We start from the raw sequence: 18700 nt of genomic DNA on the forward strand, positions 1-18700 counted from the left end.
GTACGCTGTGTTTTCTTTCTTCACTCGCTTTATCTCGCCATTATAAAACAGTAACGTATGTACGTTTATATATATATATATATATATATCACAGCAATTAGCCAACTCGTCGGCTAATTGCGAAATGGCCGAGCGAAGGAAGGGAGAAGAAGAAAAAAAAAAAAAAAAAGAAGGCGAATGAAAACGAAAATCGGCCAAGTCAGATGTACGAAAAACGAAGGTAAAGGAAGGACGTGAACAGAAAACGAACGTATCGGAAGAATTGTTGAATTCACAAAATATGGCGACAATAATATGCATTGCAATGCTAGCACTTTGAAAATTGCGCGAAAGTCTGCGACTGCTTCTTCGTTTCCGCTTTTTCGTAAAACACGGATCGCGAATTCCATCTCTCTCCTAACTTTCCCCGCTTGTAGCGTAACGCGGATAAGACCACCGGTTTTTCCGGATGAAGGAGAATGAATTATTACCCATGCACACCGCTTTATTCCGTTTCAAGAAGTTTTCCATCGCGCCCTTTTTCTCGCCCACGGTGTTTTTATCAAATTTTTAACGACGGAATTGTCGGTACGAACGCGAATCGACTTTCGAGCGAAGCGTCCAACGCTACGGCTGAATTTTCCACGGACACGCCGAGGACCTTTTGCAGTTTTAATCGCCCTTTTCAAAGCGACTTTCGTCCTGCTCGCTCCCCCCCCCCCCCCCCCTCCGCCCCTTTGTTTTGTAATTTTTCTCCCCGTGAACACTCTCGGTGCGAGTCGTTCACCACAAACTGCACGGATTTCGGCTCCTTACATAAATTCATGTATCAATAAAATACCGACCCATCAAGAATCCGGTATAACTTGGGCATAATTTCGATCTAATATCCCGGGGACGGTTGGCCCTTCACCCCCCGCATCGGGAATCGATTTTATTCGCGTGGATCCGAGTCTAGATATTCCCGATCGTGCATATGGCTCGATCCAATAACCTTTGGTTTTCATATCGCCCGAAGTCTTCTTAGAGGGATATAATAAAAATCCGAGGAGGCGGAGGAAGTCGAACTAAATGGGATCGTTTTTGATTCTCTACACTTTTCTCAACCGTCGACACGATCGGACAAAGTCTACTTTGATCTTTAAAAAATCGCAACAGAAAAGGCGCGTTAATTTTGATCTATTCTATTCACCGCGACAACTGGATGACGATTCATATCACTGTCTAGTGATACAGCGTGTTGCGGAAGGAGCGCGAATTTTTCTGCATTTCCCAGGACGACTGTGACAAAACTAGTTTCGGTACTTTGGCATTCCGCTTCGAAGCACTCAACAAAATTGAACTAGGCAAGATACACTCGGATTGTGCAGCACGAGCCGGACCCGCAGGCCTATTGCCTATTTTCACTCGACCCCGGAGCTTGTACATACATAAATACATACATACATGTACATATATTAGCTGGGGGCAAAAGTTGGTGGAAATTTTTTTGCATTCGTGTGATTTTTTCTCTCTCTTCCTTCCCGACCTCTTTCTTCGCTTCCTCCCTCACTTTCTACCGCTGAGAATATTCCCGCCTGGTGAAAAAAACCTGACAGGTGTGGAACGATAACAATACGTTTCAACCAAATAGAAAGACGTTCTTTATTCATTGCGACTCTCTCCAACTTCGCTATTCGGAGTATGGTACATGGATTTATGTATGTATGTATGTATGTAAATCTACACGTTCAGCATGCAATCGTATGTACACGCTTTGGGGAATAAAAGCAAGGGATTCTTCGCTGGATGTAAATTCACGATCCACTTCGGAGCTACTGTACGTATTTTACCTATTTCACGACACACGCATCATGCGTACGTTGCTTGATATCGGAAATTAATGAACATTTTCAACCCCCAACGGACGTGTTCTGTAAATTCTCGATCGTTTCGATTCCGAACAATTTTTTTTTCTCGGATTTCGTTATCTATGTCAGATCCGGATATTCTCTCACCCTTCGTACATGGTTTTTTTTTTTTTTTTAATTAAACAATTTTATTACTTTTCTGTCCTGCGCGGTAAAGAGGAGGCTATTCGGGTCTCGGTTTGAACTAAAAGTTATTTCAGGGTAAATTCGGAGTTCGGTTTCCTTGCGCAGCGGCGTCCGAAATCCCGAGGGACGTATACGGCGAAAGGTCTGTCCGGGGAAATGTCGAGATACCAGCTTGGATAGGTTGAAATTCTAGCAATAGAATGCGGCAGCCAGCCACAGCCGGATTCGCGGCGAGGTAAAGAGCCTACTTTGGTAGGAATCGAAGGATGGATGGATGGATTGATGGATGAATGGATCGCAAGTTATCTGGGAGAGAGGAGAGTCGGAAATTTCTGCTCGGATAAACAGCTCGCCGAGTTAACTCATCGATAAACAGGTTACCTGATTGCCTCTTCGTTACTCGAATTCGCACACACACACACACACATAAACGTATATGTATATATATAGTTATTTACACATATACGTATATACATTCAGCCACTCCGCCCCTGCGGAGGATTCGCAGCGTTCGAAACACGCCGCTGGATCAAAGACTCCACCGGCGTCTTCTTCGTCGAGTTAAAGTCTCTGGCGTATACAGTCTCGGGGCAATTAGCATTTGCACTAATTAAGGCTGATTGTTAGTCCTCCCTTGGCGTGTCGAATTAACAAACGTTAAACTCGAAGATCCCCTAAACTTCGGCACGCCGAAGCGTTCGGCGTTATTCGATATTCCCGCAGCAGCTCCGAAACGCTGGAATCTTATCGTTAGATGAACGTAAATTATATTTTTGTTTGTTGGATTACTAGATCTTTCAGCATTGACAATGAGTATTTATCCTATTGACATATTCGCAAGCTACGAAGATTTTAAAATCGAAACGACACTGATTTTTCACTTTTTCTACCGTCAACTCAATGTTGCTATCGGTGCAGTATTGAAAACTCGAATACTCGACGATATCGACTGAATAATAAAAGGGTCCCAGTGGAATTGCTGAGGACGGTCTCACGAGTCAAATGAATTATGGCAGAGTTAAGTTGAACCGGATGCTTTGCCGTTTTAAAGATGTTCGGGCTAAAAAATCTATACCTGTATCCAAGTTTCTGCTTATAATTTTGGTAAATATAGTTCTTTCTTGCATTTTTAGTAAATTCGTCGTTACTTTTTACATCATTCCTACCGCACCCACGGTTTTCTCGAGGTACGACTAAAGTTCGATTTTTTATTCACATCCATTTATGTCACTTGTTTGAAAACGACGCTGCGATTCGTTCGGATATTAGTTTAACAAACTGTAATCCCGTCGAATCGAGTTAGGATATCCGTTATTGAACGAAACCCCGTTCAATCCTGCAAATCCACGTTATACGTATAACCCGTACAATTTTCATTTTAATGTCACAGCGCTGAACTTACCGGCAATTATTGTTTTACCAGATGTCGATTTAATACCGATCACCAGAGCATTAAATACACGGCCGTCGGTGTCGCGAGTGACAAATGTTTTCTTCTTCAATACTGTAAGTTTATTTTTTCTCACGCCTAGATATATTAATTTCGATTCACGTTCGTCGCCACTCTACGTACCTACTTGTCTATCGATTGCTTAATGCCGTTTCATTCTTTGTTCTTTTCATTTTCTCGTTTTCTTTCGTTCTTTTTCTTTTTCTTTTTTTTTCTTTTTGTTGCTCTTGCGGTCAGCTCGCTTCTCTTTCTTTATACTTGTATTCATCATCCCGTACATCATGTACATTTTAGACGTGTATCATGTATGCAATTTATACCGTGGAAAATTCCGCACGGCGAAGGATGTTCGCGAGCTGTTTTGTTAATCCATCCTTGTCACGCGACCAGCTACTTTTATACCCATTAATATGTACGTGGATACGTTATAAACGTATACATTGTTATGCTATATATAGATTGTGTGTCCATCCGTAATTCCGTGTACGCATGCAGATCTGTACATGTATGGTATACGTATACACGTGAGAGACATAGATGTATATATAAGATATAAAATCGGCTATCGGAAAATTGGATGATGGTGAAAACGACGGTTGATTGCAAAGAATGTAGAGAAAAATTATCCGATGTGAAACAAATGCGCGATAACAATGCGAATGAAGAAGGATAAAAAGACGCGTTTCTATTTGTCGACGAAAGGGTGAGTTTGTGATTTTTGAGAAACAAAAAAAGTAAAAAAATTTCACTCGACAAAGGGAGATAAACGATATAAAACCGAAACAGAACAAGAGAGTGGGATGAAAATCCCGGATTCCATCGTGAAAATTACCGCGGGTCGGTACAGAGTTTATTTCATGACAGTCAAAGGATTTCTTTATACTCGCGATAAAAGCTCGCCAAGTACCTATTACCACTCTGCTAAAATTTTACAAAGGAAACAATTCCAGTCCCTTCCCCAACGCCGTGCAATTTTTTTTCTCCCTCATTCACTCCTTTTATCCTCCCCTTTCATTCTTCGAGTCTCCTATAGAAGTTTCGCCCCCATTTTTATTCTTTAATCCCTGGTCAGCGTTACGTAGAGTCGCGTATGTATTTAAATACGCAAGTTCAAACTTTTGCATAGTACACGATTAAAAAAACGTTGTAAAAAAAAAAAAAAAAAAATTGAAGGGCAACCACCGATGCTCGACTACTGAAATAATAAAAATCCAGTTGTTGTTTGGGGATTTTTCTTTTTTGTTTTCGTCTTTCAGTTTATCAGTGACCGGTAAATACTTTTTGTGATAAAAAATAAAAGAAGATACATTTTTTTCTCCTTTTGAAACTCTCGTCCCTTGAAAAATAATATCTCATCCACAGTGTTTGGAACTTGACCCTAAAATTGCAGGTAAATTTCTAAGTCTAACGTATTTCATACTCGCATGTCTTGCTTACGTTACGTTACGTTCAATACCTACTATCATAATTAATACACAGATCTCTCCGATTCGCGTGTAAAAGTCGGACCGTTTCCACGTTGCTTGAACTCGTGTATGTACAGTTGTGCGTTCGGCTAAAGCTCGTAAGCAACAATTCCCTGGGCAAGCATACCGCGTTCAATGAAGGCCCATTCAATTTCCCTTTGACACTGTCCGGTCATCCGGTAACGTTATCATTGCTCGCTTCTGCCGCGGTCGATTACACCGGGAACACGGAGGTGGGTATAAATAATTTATGAAACAGCTTGCGCCTGCTTGCCCACGGCACCTCGTCATTGGTTAGGATATCGCGATTAATCCGAACTTTCGTCGACAAAGGCTCATCGGCTCGCCGTGCCGGAGTTGGAAAAACCGTGGACCACAAATTAGGAGGAGGACATTCGAGGAGAAAGCTTTCGCTTCTGTTTCAACTTTCGGTGAGCCTTTCTTAAATCGTATCGCGGAAAAATGGCGCGTCTGTTTTGTCAAAAACTGGTGGAAATCTAGGAAAAGATGCCGCGAAGTCCCGGAGACGTATTGCTGTCTTTGAAACGAAATTAAACTGAGCGTGTAACAAACGAGGCTGAAATACAAGCCCACCGGCGTTTGCCAATAATTTGCGACTCGGCGCCGTTCGAGGGGCATCCGATGAGGGAAAACTATTTTTACACGTCATTGGAGGTTCGTAATCCAATCCCGTGTACTGCGGAAAATTTTACGCCGTATATCAAGGCGGCCGGCCGATGGAAACACAGCGGACAATAAACCGCACCCACCGAAATTGCGCTTTCCATTTTCGAATTAAAACGCCGCGAAAGAATTGCGAATCACCGATTCGCACCGTAACGAGAAATCAGTGGACGTAACGGAGGGAATTTACTCACAGTTTTTCTGCACCGAGAGACGTTTCTAGGCGTGGTTACTTCACAGTCCTTAATTATTTCCACTGTTCGTATATTGTGAGAAAAAAAAAAAATATTGTTCTTGGGTACAGAATGAGAATTAGTTTTCTAATCGTAACTAGAAAATCTAAGTTACAGGTGTTACTGTTCTTTTGTTTTTTCTTGTAAACATAGCGATAAATTGATATTTTTGCAAGAATAAATCGATGTCAAGAGCTTATTCAAGTGCAAAATTGTAGTAAATTGATTGGAAATAAACAAGCGGCTTCAATGCTTTGCAATAACCAGAATATTTACAATACCGACAAACCATTGATAATAATTATTATAAATGGTTTCATGTAAGAGATTTTCTTTCACTTCGAGAAAATATTTAAACCGTATAACAATCGTTGTACAACGCTAGGTAACTCAGTCAACTGTATAATTTTCTGGTGACCGTAAGGGATGAAAATTTTTTTTCTCCTTGCGGGGATTCGAATACCACGGTATTATATCTAGATATCTATTGACACTCGAACGTGATGTAATATGAAGTAGAAATTTTCAAACGAAATTGTAAAACCAGTCTAATAAAACAAATATAAAATTCATTATATTACTAATTTAGTTATCGTTGTAAAAGTGATCGCATCAGTGCGGGAAACAAATGTAACGTGAAGTGGGAACTTTATAATGAAATTTTGAAACCAGTCATATCGACTGGTCTGGTAGTTCTAGCGTTAATAAAAGCGTTGTGCACTTTTGTTAGATATACACTTATTGTGGCGCGGTTTCGAGTTATCCGAATTGTTAAATACGCGCTGGACTCCACGCAATATTTGAGAGTAGGCAAAAAGAGTGAAACAAAGGGGAAAATCGACGAAGTTTAATAACCGTGAACACGATGCGGTTACGTTCGTACGCATGGATGTCCCATTGAAATTTAACACACGCAGTGCGGGTTTTGCGCGCGATAAAATGACAGAAGGTACACATCGAACTGAATTCGCGAACCCGACCGAGTAGTGAAAACAATTCGGGTTATCTCTTCGGCCATAAATCTCTTGCGGCGCGGAGGAATCCTTCGGCGAGTATACGCTTTATGAGTGAAAAATCGTATCTCGTTGATAATTTGACTTTTATACGGATGCGAACGCCGCCTTTTCTCGTTTTCCTCGACCTCCGTTCCCCCGTGTAACATCGTTACCGGCAAAAGGAGAAAGAAATTACTCCTACATTTTACGTAAATTGCCATTTAAACTATTCAATTTCCCAAAAATTGCAATTTATCACTTGAGTCCGCAGCAAATTGTACGACGAATCACTAAATGACATTTCACTACAATCGTTGAAAATTGCTTACATACATACCAGGGCTAATTGTCGTCAAACAATACACGCTGGCACAGTAATTGCTCTGAAAATAAAAACTGTTGAATCCAAGAGAATATTTATTCCATCAGTCCCATAGCAGACATTTAATCGTCTCAAACGGTTATTGCAGTTAGGCAAAGTTTATTCGAAATAGAAACATATTTGTTGGAATAATCAAATGTTTTTAAAAATCAGTCAATTGTCTGCTAAGGATTATTGAAACGAATGTTATTATGGATCTAACTATTTATTTTTTCCGGCGTACCTTACTCGACCGCGTATAACTCGACTCGCGAGGCTAAGTCACGTCATTTCTATGTTTTCTTTGATCTGATATTCAGCGTAACTAATATATATATGTACGTCTAGGGCGAGACTTAATCTGTTTGCGTAATCGTCTCCCACCGCACCGCCATTAAATCCCATGCCGGTCAACCCTTGTAGCTCGATTCTCTTTGTACTTTCCCACACTTTGATGCACTGAACTGATTCCGCGTCCTACAGCTGCTCAAAATCAAATCCAGACTCGCCAACTTGTGCTTGTATCGGTGAAATCCTCGATAGGGTCAAGTTCTCAGTTTTGAAGTTGAATGAAATTTTTTTTTTTATACGTAGCCTTAAAAGGTAACGCTTGACTTGACTTGACTTGAATTCGTTAAAAAAAGCTCTTTTCAATTTACAAAAAATTAACGACCTGAAATTTAAATGAAGGAACTTCAGTTATTGACAATTTGAAAAAAATCAGATCACCGTTTCGTCCGTTTTTCATTTCAAATGCCAAAATCGCAGGACTTGTCAAACTTCGATGGATCAGGGCTCGTTTTGCCAGTGTATAAATTTACAACAAGCGGCTTGAAAGGAGCTTCAATTAACGTGAATTTTTTCCGCAATATAAAGCGTAAGTTTATTAATCAAACTTTTATAAACACGATTTTGCACAAAAAGTTCTTGTTGATTGATTTGGATGTTGAAAAAAAAAAACAAAAAAACAAAACGGTACAACCTGTTCAAAATTATTGACAACTACCATCTTTTTCCCTTTAGTTTTTTGTTTTTAAATATACTTCTGTACTACGAAGAAACTCTTTTAGTAAAATCCAAGTCAACGTAACCCGATTTTCACGTTTTATACCCTGATTTCCATTCGCTGAATTTTTTTCACTCGACTGTAAGCCCCGTGCAACCCATACGAACGAACCCTTTTACACTACACGGCGTCACGATCCCCGCTCCACCCAATTTCCAAGAAGCAAAGAGGAAAACGAAGCGGGGTTGTAATAATCAAAAGTACAGCAAGCGAGGTTTCATCACTTGCCGTTCGTTGTTGACGGACAGCTAATCTTCCAGCTTCTCTTCCTCTCCCCCTCTCTCCAGCAATACGTAATTCTCTCACACAGGGCAGGTTGATAGATCGCCGATCGCTTCGTCAATCAGTCTCATACGGCTGTATGCACTATCCACCGAATCGAACCGCAGATACCGTAGGCGAACTGTAAAGGGGGCGAGGGGGTTTAACTTTAGGAAGGGGTTCAAGCTGCGAGTCGAAAGCAGTTATGTGCTGCGACGGGGGTTCGAGCTTCGAAGAGAGTTGTTCGGGAGATGCGAGGAGGAGGGGGGGGGGTTGAAGAGTCGTGCGGGTGGCTTCTCGAACTTTGCACGTAGAGGGAATGATATGGATCCGAGAGGGCGAGTTTCCCCTCCGCCCCTTTATCCTTCCTCTTCTATTTATTCTTCTCCCAGCGCTCGCTGCTCCCTCTTTCCATCACTTCGCGCCGTCGAAGAGCATCGAGGAGTGGGCAGAATCCCTCTGCAGAGAATAAATAATAAATTCAACGTTTACGACGCGATCGAGTCTATTTATTCCTCGGGGTAACTTTCGCCCTCTTCCAAGCTCGTGTTCTCCGTCTATAATCCGTCAAAAGTTAATACACCGGAATCGAGAGCTCCGATCATCCATCACAACGTGTTTGCGGCAGCCCCTTTATCTTTTTTTTTATCCAAGACAAATTATTAAAACGTCGGATCTTCCCGCCTTGCTTTGACCGAGGTTTGTTCGCCGAGTAAATTGGATCTTCACTCTTCTCTTTCTCGTCTCGTTATTATTTCAAGGAAATTATCGCGAATATTGAATACCTACCTACGCGGCTCGTCGATCTTCGAAAGTAACGTTGAATCGCGCAACGAGCGAGTGTAAAAAAATAATCACTCTGACAAACCGAAGTTTATCATCGACTTCGGATATTTGAAAGACGTTTCCGAGGTACAAGAAATTTCTATCGATATTTTCTTACATTCGCGCAACGGTTTTCGCTAATTGACAAACAGATTTATTTCTTTCGTAAAAATTACGCGAGGTAATGTTATTGAGCTATTTTAATATAGGTTTGTTCATGAGGAGAGAAAAAGGGGCCCTCGTGACCTTGAAATCTTTAACACATCCACGTAACGCGTATCCGCATTACTCTGAAAGGTACACTTTCTTACCCCGCGAATTGAAAGTCGCATTTATTTCAACGCACGAGCACACGTCCGCGATATAATCGTGATTTGTGGGTGAGCTTTGACCTGTCAATAGACGGGAGTGAGCCTCGGATATATAGAGGCGAGTAATGCTCGGCGGGCAGCCGTGATTCATGACTGGTCATTAATAGCCGTTCTCAAACGAATCGCCGTACCCGTAATTCGTTGTTGCACGATCCAAGCATCGTATTCCTATCACGTAGCAACGACAGCCACAGATCTATCGCCTCTCGTCTGGCTCTTACGCGGCCTTCGATTTCATCCCTTTATCAGGAAATTCAGGCACCCGTTTATCGGGGGTAAAAATCTTCGGCATTTTCACGCATATTCACGCTTATGCGAAAATTCCATCGCCTGCAAACGAAACTCGCTTGTATTCATCGACGATTCTCCGTCGTCCATTTTTCCCGTCAATCACCTTCGACCATGACGTAGGTATAATCAATCTTGCTCTATTGCATTCAAATTTTTTGAGCGACTGCTACGAGCTGCTCTATTTTTATTAATAACTGCTCAAGTTTTGCGTACGTCGTGTATCAATCTTTTCACCTATACGGTCAATTTTACACCGAATTTGAAGGAGGTGAAGGTAATTGTGCATTCCCTCAACCTTGGCTTCAAAATAAGAAAAAGAGCGGGGGTCAGGGAGGGAGAGCAAAAATGGTTTTTACTCGTACGAGAATCCGCATCGACTGTAAAGAAGTAACGAGCGAAATCGTCTACCGTAAAACTTTGAATCGTTTCCCCTTTATATACGTGTGTTTGACTTCATTTGTCTCGCAACCCTCGTAAAGTTTAACAAGGAAAATATGAAAGACGATGGTTCTGCGTTTATTTCTGTCGACACTGCTTTCCCGACGGATGTTGGAAGAGGGGAGGGGGATAAAAAAGAAATACTTGCAATCCTCGCGCTTCCGATTTAAGCCCCAATTCTTTCTATATATGGTATTGGAAAAATCCTGCATACTAAACGCACGTCATAAATAAGATCGATTCTTTTACGCATCCGTTGCGCAATTTTTCGAAATTTTTTCGTCGTCAGAGTAGAACTTCCATGAATTTATTCGAATCGGCAACATCTTAAATTCTAACGACGAGTACAAGAAATAACTCTGATCGTGCGATTTTCAATCACAGGCGAGAATTTTTCTTCATCTTTTACCACCGCGCGGGCTTACAAGAAGCTTTGCGTTCCGCTGGCTTAGTTGAAAAAAGCTGCATCCGTACAACTATAAGCGGAGAACCAATTTGTGGTATTTCGTATGAAACTGAAATCTATTCCCGACTCGGGGAAAATGCGGTTTCGCGGTAGCTTTCAACCGTGCTTGAAAATACGACGCAAGCTCTCCGATCCAGCTCTCGGTCGAACCTCTAATTAGTGAATAATTAACTCCAGACCGAGGATATTTGGCGGTCCTAATTATTGTTTTGACACGGGCGGCAAATAATACCGACCGGCTAACCCGTTACTCTCCGTGTAAACTTCACAGTTCGGGCGGTTCGTATTTGGGCTGCACAAGCGAAACGAGGAACCGAAACGGGACTCATTATTAACTACGTGTTACCCGGAATAATCCGCGCAGCCGCATTCCGCAGGCGGGAGGAAATTTCGAGACTTGACTTTTCGTTTCAGGCGATGATTTATCCGGTTACTCTTATCGCCTGCGCAGAAACTTGTAATGCGCCGATTCCCGAGCTTTGGCCAAGGTCGCTGGGTCAAGGGGTCGCATTGAGAAACACCGACTTACGGCTGCCAATCTTCGTTCCCTTAAATTTCCCGACACTTCTCGCGTGTCGTTGTAGCCCGATTGTAACCGAAGATTGACATCCTTTTCTGTACTTCCCGCAGGTCGCGTTGACCAAACGTCACCCTCCTCAAGGGCGTAGATACTCGAGTCGAAAATGCGTCGAAATAGTAATACACGGTCAAACGGAGAATTAAGGGGTGCAACTTATCGTTAGACCAATCGAGTAGGTATCCGATAATTAGAAGAGTCTCTGTGGTGTAAAAAAAGAAACACGTCGAAAGACCTTGTCGTTGTAACAACTTCAGAGACATCCTATTATTTCTATTATCGTATTTTACCAAAGAATGATCGGTATATTTCGACAAATTTCAATGAAAAATAGCTTTCATTTCATTCGTTAACGAATTCTCCACAGGACTGTCCAAGATGCAGACATTTCTTGTTGAGCTTGTCGGTTGTTTGTAAAATCCGACACGTACGATTGTTATGTTGCACAGATGACGAATGATTCGATAAAGATACGTTATTGTTAATCACAATTCGAATTAGCGATCTACGCTGGACAAAAAAAATCATTTACGATAATAAAATGAGCTTTTTGATGATAAAATAGTAGAACAACATACCCAGGTGTGATTTATCTGATGTGGTTGAAAATGACAAGACGTTTCATCGCTGCCGATAAAATTACTGATAGTGTGAAAGCAAAAAATTCCCGCGTGAGAATAACTTTGTTTCGTCGGGTGTGGCTAGTTGTAAATAACGAGCTTCGGCGAGACTTCTTAAAGCTCTGCATTTGTCCCCTTTTTGTTTCAATACTCCTTGCAACGAAGCTCGATTAAAGGTGGACGATTTCCTTTACTTCAGCAGCTCGTTTCTCGCCTCGCATTATCGACCATGTACCTACGACATATCGTACGCGAAGGATATAATAGATGGAATAATTCCGGTTCTCGAACGTCTTTGAGATGTCGTGTCAGAGCGCCATTAGGGTGTGCAAACCAAAGCCTAACCTAACCCAACCTAGAGCCTGATCTAACCTACGGCTTGACCCTTATCGATCCCTGCTAATGTATGGTAATTGTATTTTTCGTTGCCGCAGGATCGAGGGAGATCCTTCGAGGCGTCGCCCTCCTTATTTGCATGAGCAAACTTATTAGATGTGGATTTATTTCCCTTCTTTCTTTCCCTCCTCGTTTCTCTTTCCTCTTCATCCCGAGGGATCGAACACTTTGTGTACGTTGGAAATATTTTCGATATCCGCGAAGGGTGTGAAGCTGCGGGTTTGACGACGAAAAATAATTTATATCTTCGTAGAAAAAGGAACGAGAGGAAATTTTCAATTTTCCCGCAGTGTTACTCCTGTCGCTGGTTGAGTCAAGGTTTATTTATGGAAAAGTAAAAAGAGAAAAAATAAACAAAAATTGCTTCACTACCTGCAGCAGACAACGTTGTAAGATGTTATTCCGATCAATAACCGTGCTCAACAGCTCTGAACGTTATTCAACGATACGTCACTCGGACACACTGTAAATGTGTACGTCCGCGTACGTAACATACAAAAAACTACGAAGCATCGCGTTGATTGGAAAAAGCGTCGTCGGTATTTGTCGTTAAAAAATCAATGCGCCTGTTTTTTGGATCCAAAATTTATGACCGATCGAACGAAAATTTGTTGTATCGAAGGGTAAATGACCTGGAAAGAATAGAACAGAGGTCGTCGTGTTAATTTCGCGATAACTTTATTGCAGTTCGAGATATAACGATCATTGCTCGCCGCGAAACCTTCTGGGATCCGTACGAGCTTACAGGCCTGCGATCCGTTTAACGTGACGAATGTCCCCGGAGGGTCTCGTTAATTAATGGCGAAAGGCTTTCGGGAATTTATGGACACAAAGGATAACGCAATATGCCCGGGCGTCGACGACGGTTAAACACTGCTGATTAACAGCGGCGCAGAACCGAAACTGTACCATAGGTTATATTTCCCGCCTAATTACAGTGAGAAAAAACAGACCGCGGAGACTTTGATCCATCAATTTCAGGATTTTCTCGGTAACCTTTCTTGTCCCGTTATAGGTATCGCTGGTAATATTTCACTTTAGTTCTCTCCGGTCGGAGAGAAATGGAAATAAGTTTGTAAAGAAAAAAGTGGGAAAAAACTAAGTCAACTAGAAGCGTTCTGCTTTATTAATCTTTCCGCTACTTTTCGACAACCAAAATACGTCTCCCTGTCCAATTAAACATTGATCGGGTACTTTTGTACCCTACGTGTATCTGCAACATGCAGGAACAGAAGGGACAGGACCTTGCGTATTCACGAGGGATAACCCTTGCGAGCCGGTTGTAGGTACGTGAGTACGGGTTCGCGACAGAGTGAATAGGAGCAAAGTACACAAAGGCCAAAGATAACAAGTGTGCATACCCGTGTATTTGTGGCGTAAATATTAATTGGGGGGGGGGGCTAGCTGAAGCAAAAGAAGAAGAAGAACAAGGCGGGGTTGAAAAACACGCACCGCTCTATACATGCCTCGTAAAATTGGACGATTTCACGAGGTTATTTTCCACGCGAATCGCCCCGTTGCGATATTTGCTTGTACAAATGATACGACTTATGTACTCAAGTATATTATGAATTTCTGTTCCAGGTTCATGGTCGTTTTAGTGTGCCTCATCTTCAGCGTACTGTCAACGATAGAACAGTACATGACTTTCGCTAACGAAACATTGTTCTGGATGGTGAGTAAATTAATGCGCATATTGTGCAGCTATAACGGTTATGTACAGTACGTATTGTACACGTAGAATAATAATAGGCGCAGATAAATTGTGCCGTATTTATATATATATGTGTATACACATGCGTATACGCGATTGTATGTACGTATGTATGGATATATTTACGCGTTGCGCAGAGACGGAGAATTCGAGTTTAATTAAGATGGCTCGGCCGAATTGACGAGCCGCCTTGTACCCTTATTGTTGGATAAACCGTCTCGTTATCTTTTCTGCTCAACTTGAGTCGTTGTTACGCGATGGTTATTATATTATCGCGGCACCTACTTCGGGGACGAGTTTTACCAGCCCGCGGACCAACCCGGCAAGTGCAGGCTATCGATTTTTCAGCCCAGGCAAAAAGAGGGCACGAGAGAAAATTGAAAATCTTTTGTCTCGAGCAGCTTCCAAAGCTGAGACGGCTGTTTCGGATCCAAAAATATTTATGCTCGAACTGTAATTCCATCCTGTACCTAAATTTATACGAATATGGGTAAGTGTACGAACAATAGGGAAAGTTGCGGAGAGTCTCTTTGTTACACTCGGCCGGGGCATTGAGTCAGAGTCCGAAGGACTTGAATGCGGTATCAGGGAAGTGCTACAAGTGTCCGAAGCATTGTTTCGAGGCACCGTTGCAGAGGAAGAAGTATAAAAACCACGAAAGAGAAGAAAAAATTAAATAAAATGAAATCACTTTCCTCCGAACGAAGAACGAAACAACTCGTGAGAATCGCAGCTAGGAAAACTTGAACCGGCAGCAGCTTCTCTCTCTCTCTCTCTCTTTCTCTCTCTAGGTACGCCTTGCAACCGGGATCTGGAAATTAACTGCAGGCTTTTTTCTCCCCCGTACTTCCGAGCTTCCAGCCCGCGGGGGCTCGATCGAAGCTCTCACCTTCGTCTAATTGACGCAGCACTAATTACCGCCTGTATACCCTGTGCATTGCGCCCCGGCATATTCATGCAATTATCAACGCGACCGTGGATATTGGGTATCGGGTATCGGTTATCGACGAGCTGTACCCACCTCGATGTCGTTAATAAACAACTTTGTCGCTCGACGACTGCGCGACGAGATACGAGAGCACGTGAGTGAATTCGACGTAAAACAGGCGACGGAGGGGAAAAAAGATGTAGGATTCGGGGAAACGCTGCTTCTGGATAGTGTGTCCGGGATACGAGGGGAGACACTCGGCATCTGGACCGGATATAGGAGCTCATCCTCGACCCGAGCGAAAAACCCGCCACGAGAGGCAATATCGTCGGTTGTTCGATCCGTCATCGCGTCTTATCGACGACCGTATTTCATTGCCGTCAAATTTTGTCCAGAGACCCGCTCGTCTCGCGGTTCGCATCGAATTCTCGGCACCCTGATTTCATTTTGCCGGGACGAAATCTTCGTCGATTAATTATTCGCTCCTGCCTAGGGATGAAATTTAACTCGATCTCGTCAGGCTGCATTAGCCTCGGTGTGGAACCCCTTTTTGGAGAATCTTAGAACCACCCTCGGAATTTAGCTGCGTAGAATAGAATCGTCTCTCGTTTCGTCTCGTCTCATCTTCCTTATCTCTGGTTTCGAGCCAGTTCGTTCGTCGCTACGTCACGTTGCCATTGCAGTGCGAACAATTTTACGGAGGATGAGGATACCGATGAACTCGAGGTAAAGGGTCTCGCGGTTTGTCAGCCGTGACTCTGAACCTCGCTGTCTTCTCTGGAATCGGGTTTGCGTTCTTATTCTCAATTCTATGCGTTACTTATGCATGCACGTTCGAAAGCTTTACGGCTCCGCGATGCAGCGAACTGCTGACGTTTCGGCTCGAGACTTGAGCCGGATATATTCTTCCACAGGCGTAAAACGCGCCTGGCTTTGTGTTTTAGTTCTGCTTTCGATCCTCGACTCCCGCAAGGGTTAAAAAAAACACAGCCCGAATATCCTGGGAGTATAATTTTTATCTCGATTCGAGATAATTACGCTGGGCTCGAACGACGTTCCAAAACTTTCGTAGCAATCCATCAATGGATTTGTAAAACGCTAAATTTGGTTCGCGTGGAATCTCGAGTTCTCGGCAGGGAGAATATCACAAAAGAATAATAAGTAACACGGGCCGTGTAAAATTAAAAAAAAAAAAAGAACCCGAACCGAATCCCGTCCCGATTATAACAATTTCCGAACGTTTGAACGGAGGGGTATGGATGATAAAAACATACGGAATGGAATCGCGGAGTGAAGATAAATGACGTGGTAGAATGCGAGAGATAAATCTTCCTTATTACACAAAGTGGTAACATTTCATCCATCAGCCGATATCGCGGAGTGTATATCACAGGAGATGGAGGAGAAAACGAGTGCCTTGCCTCTAACGCGTATCGCTTTGAACGAGGGAGTCCCCGATCATTGAACCATTGATTCCTAGGCTCTTCTTCTGCAAATAAATGCTGGAGCGGATACGCGCGTGACGCTGCACGTATCAAGTAGGAAGGTGCGATACGCGGATCGGTGAGTGCCGTGTTTCCATCTGTCCGCAGGTACGTACATCGGAACTCTTCCCCGCGGATGTATCGATCGAAGAACTCCTCCGGGACGGCTCGGTGCTTCAATAGTTTATTCTTTCGGAGTCTGGATATATCTCGCGAGCGATGCCGGATGAGTATCGAGAGTCGAAAATAGTCGGGTTCGGCCTGAAGAAGGGACCGAAACACCTGAAATCCTATATCCTCGCGTCGATCGCTCGGCGAATTAGAGAGACGCGTCGTGAAACCGGATATCGCGTTCTTCCACATTCGCGTCACGATTTTTGGCCCGTCGATCGGATCAGGACAGGCCTTCGAAGGGTGACGAGAAGTTCAACGAAGAGACGAGTCGAAGGGGAAGAAGAAGGCGGCGAAGAATTTGAAATCCTTACAATTCGCCCAGTTTTCGCCCGGTGATCAGAGCGAGGAGGAAATTGATTGGAAGTAACGTTAAATTGCTAATTTAAGCAAGGAATGACTTCCCGTTGTTACTTATCCGCGATCACCGCGCTTGTTTTTATCTTTACGTGTGTTTTCACGGGAACAATCCGGCGTTATTGTATCGCTGTAACGCCGCGTGCACGCATTTTCCACAGGGATTTTCATCCCCTCGGAATTCATTCGCGTTCTATAAATTGGGGATAAGTTCCCCGCGACATGGTTCGTGTCAGGAAGTACTGAGCCTTCTTATTGTTATACGGTGAGTAGGTATCTGCGTCGTACGTACGTCGAGGGGTTTTCTTACGAGCACTTTACCGTCGTCCCTCTTCCCTCGGTTTCTCCGCTTCTCGACGAGCGGCAGCCAGTCCATCAAAAGGTGGGTTCCACACGACACGCGACCTGTTGACGCTCTTTCCATTTCTTATACGTACATACCTGCGGGGCGATCGATGAGCGGCGAGGAAGGGAAAAATGAAGGGAAACTCTGCCTACTTAAACGACATGCTTCAAGTTCGGCTAACAACGAGGGGGGTGGAAAAATAAAAAGCGCTGCTGCTACGCCGGTGCTCTTGGGTCCTCATCGTTACTCCCTGTTTCCCTTCGTGGATTTCAATCAACCTTTGTCTACTGCCAGTGGTTCTTACCCGGATCGTCCGAAAACTTGCTTCAGGCTTTCCGAAATTTCGCGTACCGCATGTCACGGCGCTTGCACAGATCTCCCGGCCTCGGTTGATCATTCCAGAGGTGTATTTGCGAATTCGACTCCAAAACTGTCGGACAGGAAACCGAAAAGGTTTCGAGCTGTGCTACGGAGACACTGCTAAACTTTTCGGGATTTTTACACGTGTATTTTGGATGTTTGGTTATACTTGGTCGGGTACTTTGCGAAGCTTCTACAAAAGTAGAATCTTTACTCAACTAGGGTGGAGCTAAAAAGTTGGAAGGGTCAATATTTCGACTCCTTGAGCGGCCCTCAACTATTACAACGCACATGAAAAGCTGCAGTTCGGTGGAAATGGATTGCCTACGTTTGTTCGATCAGTCACATTTTGCTTTTCTTGCATTTTCTCCGGAGGTAGGAATTGAAAATTTTCCTTTATACTTTTTATACTGGGAACTGATTCGCTCGACATTCACGACACACGAGGTGATTTTTATTGCTGTAAAACGAGTGGATGGATTGAATTCGCGATTGCGGTACCGCAAGTTTTGCAAGGAAAAAACGAAAGTCAGTTTCCGAGGGTATAAAAATTCTCGCAGTTCGGTCAGCTTTCACATTTTATCAATAGAATTACATCAGGCCGAAGACGCGGCGCCACGATGGGCGAGGCGATAATGGATTTTACAATTATTGGAATTCGATGAGTTATTCAAACAAAATTTGAAGCACCTCTCTCATTGTCGGCGCTACAACAGATAGCAGGTATCAATTTGCTCGTGGATATACATTTAGCGCCATTCCTTAGAGTTCTTTCTGCAACTTGGATATACATATAAATATTTCTCCGTATAAAAGGAAACGATT

At 43.1% G+C, this 18700-nt stretch overlaps 1 protein-coding gene across 5 annotated transcripts in view; it reads left to right on the forward strand.

Moving 5' to 3' along the window:
• LOC107217994 (potassium voltage-gated channel subfamily KQT member 1) overlaps nucleotides 1–18700 on the forward strand; it is a 129773-nt gene that overhangs the window by 60846 nt on the left and 50227 nt on the right. For all 5 annotated transcript variants that reach the window (XM_046743518.1, XM_046743519.1, XM_046743516.1 and 2 more), the window contains one exon: nucleotides 14100–14190. In XM_046743518.1, coding sequence (XP_046599474.1) covers nucleotides 14100–14190 — 91 coding nt within the window. The remainder of the gene's footprint in view (nucleotides 1–14099; nucleotides 14191–18700) is intronic.

Source organism: Neodiprion lecontei, chromosome 6, assembly GCF_021901455.1.
Source record: "Neodiprion lecontei isolate iyNeoLeco1 chromosome 6, iyNeoLeco1.1, whole genome shotgun sequence".
Taxonomy (NCBI): domain Eukaryota; kingdom Metazoa; phylum Arthropoda; class Insecta; order Hymenoptera; family Diprionidae; genus Neodiprion; species Neodiprion lecontei.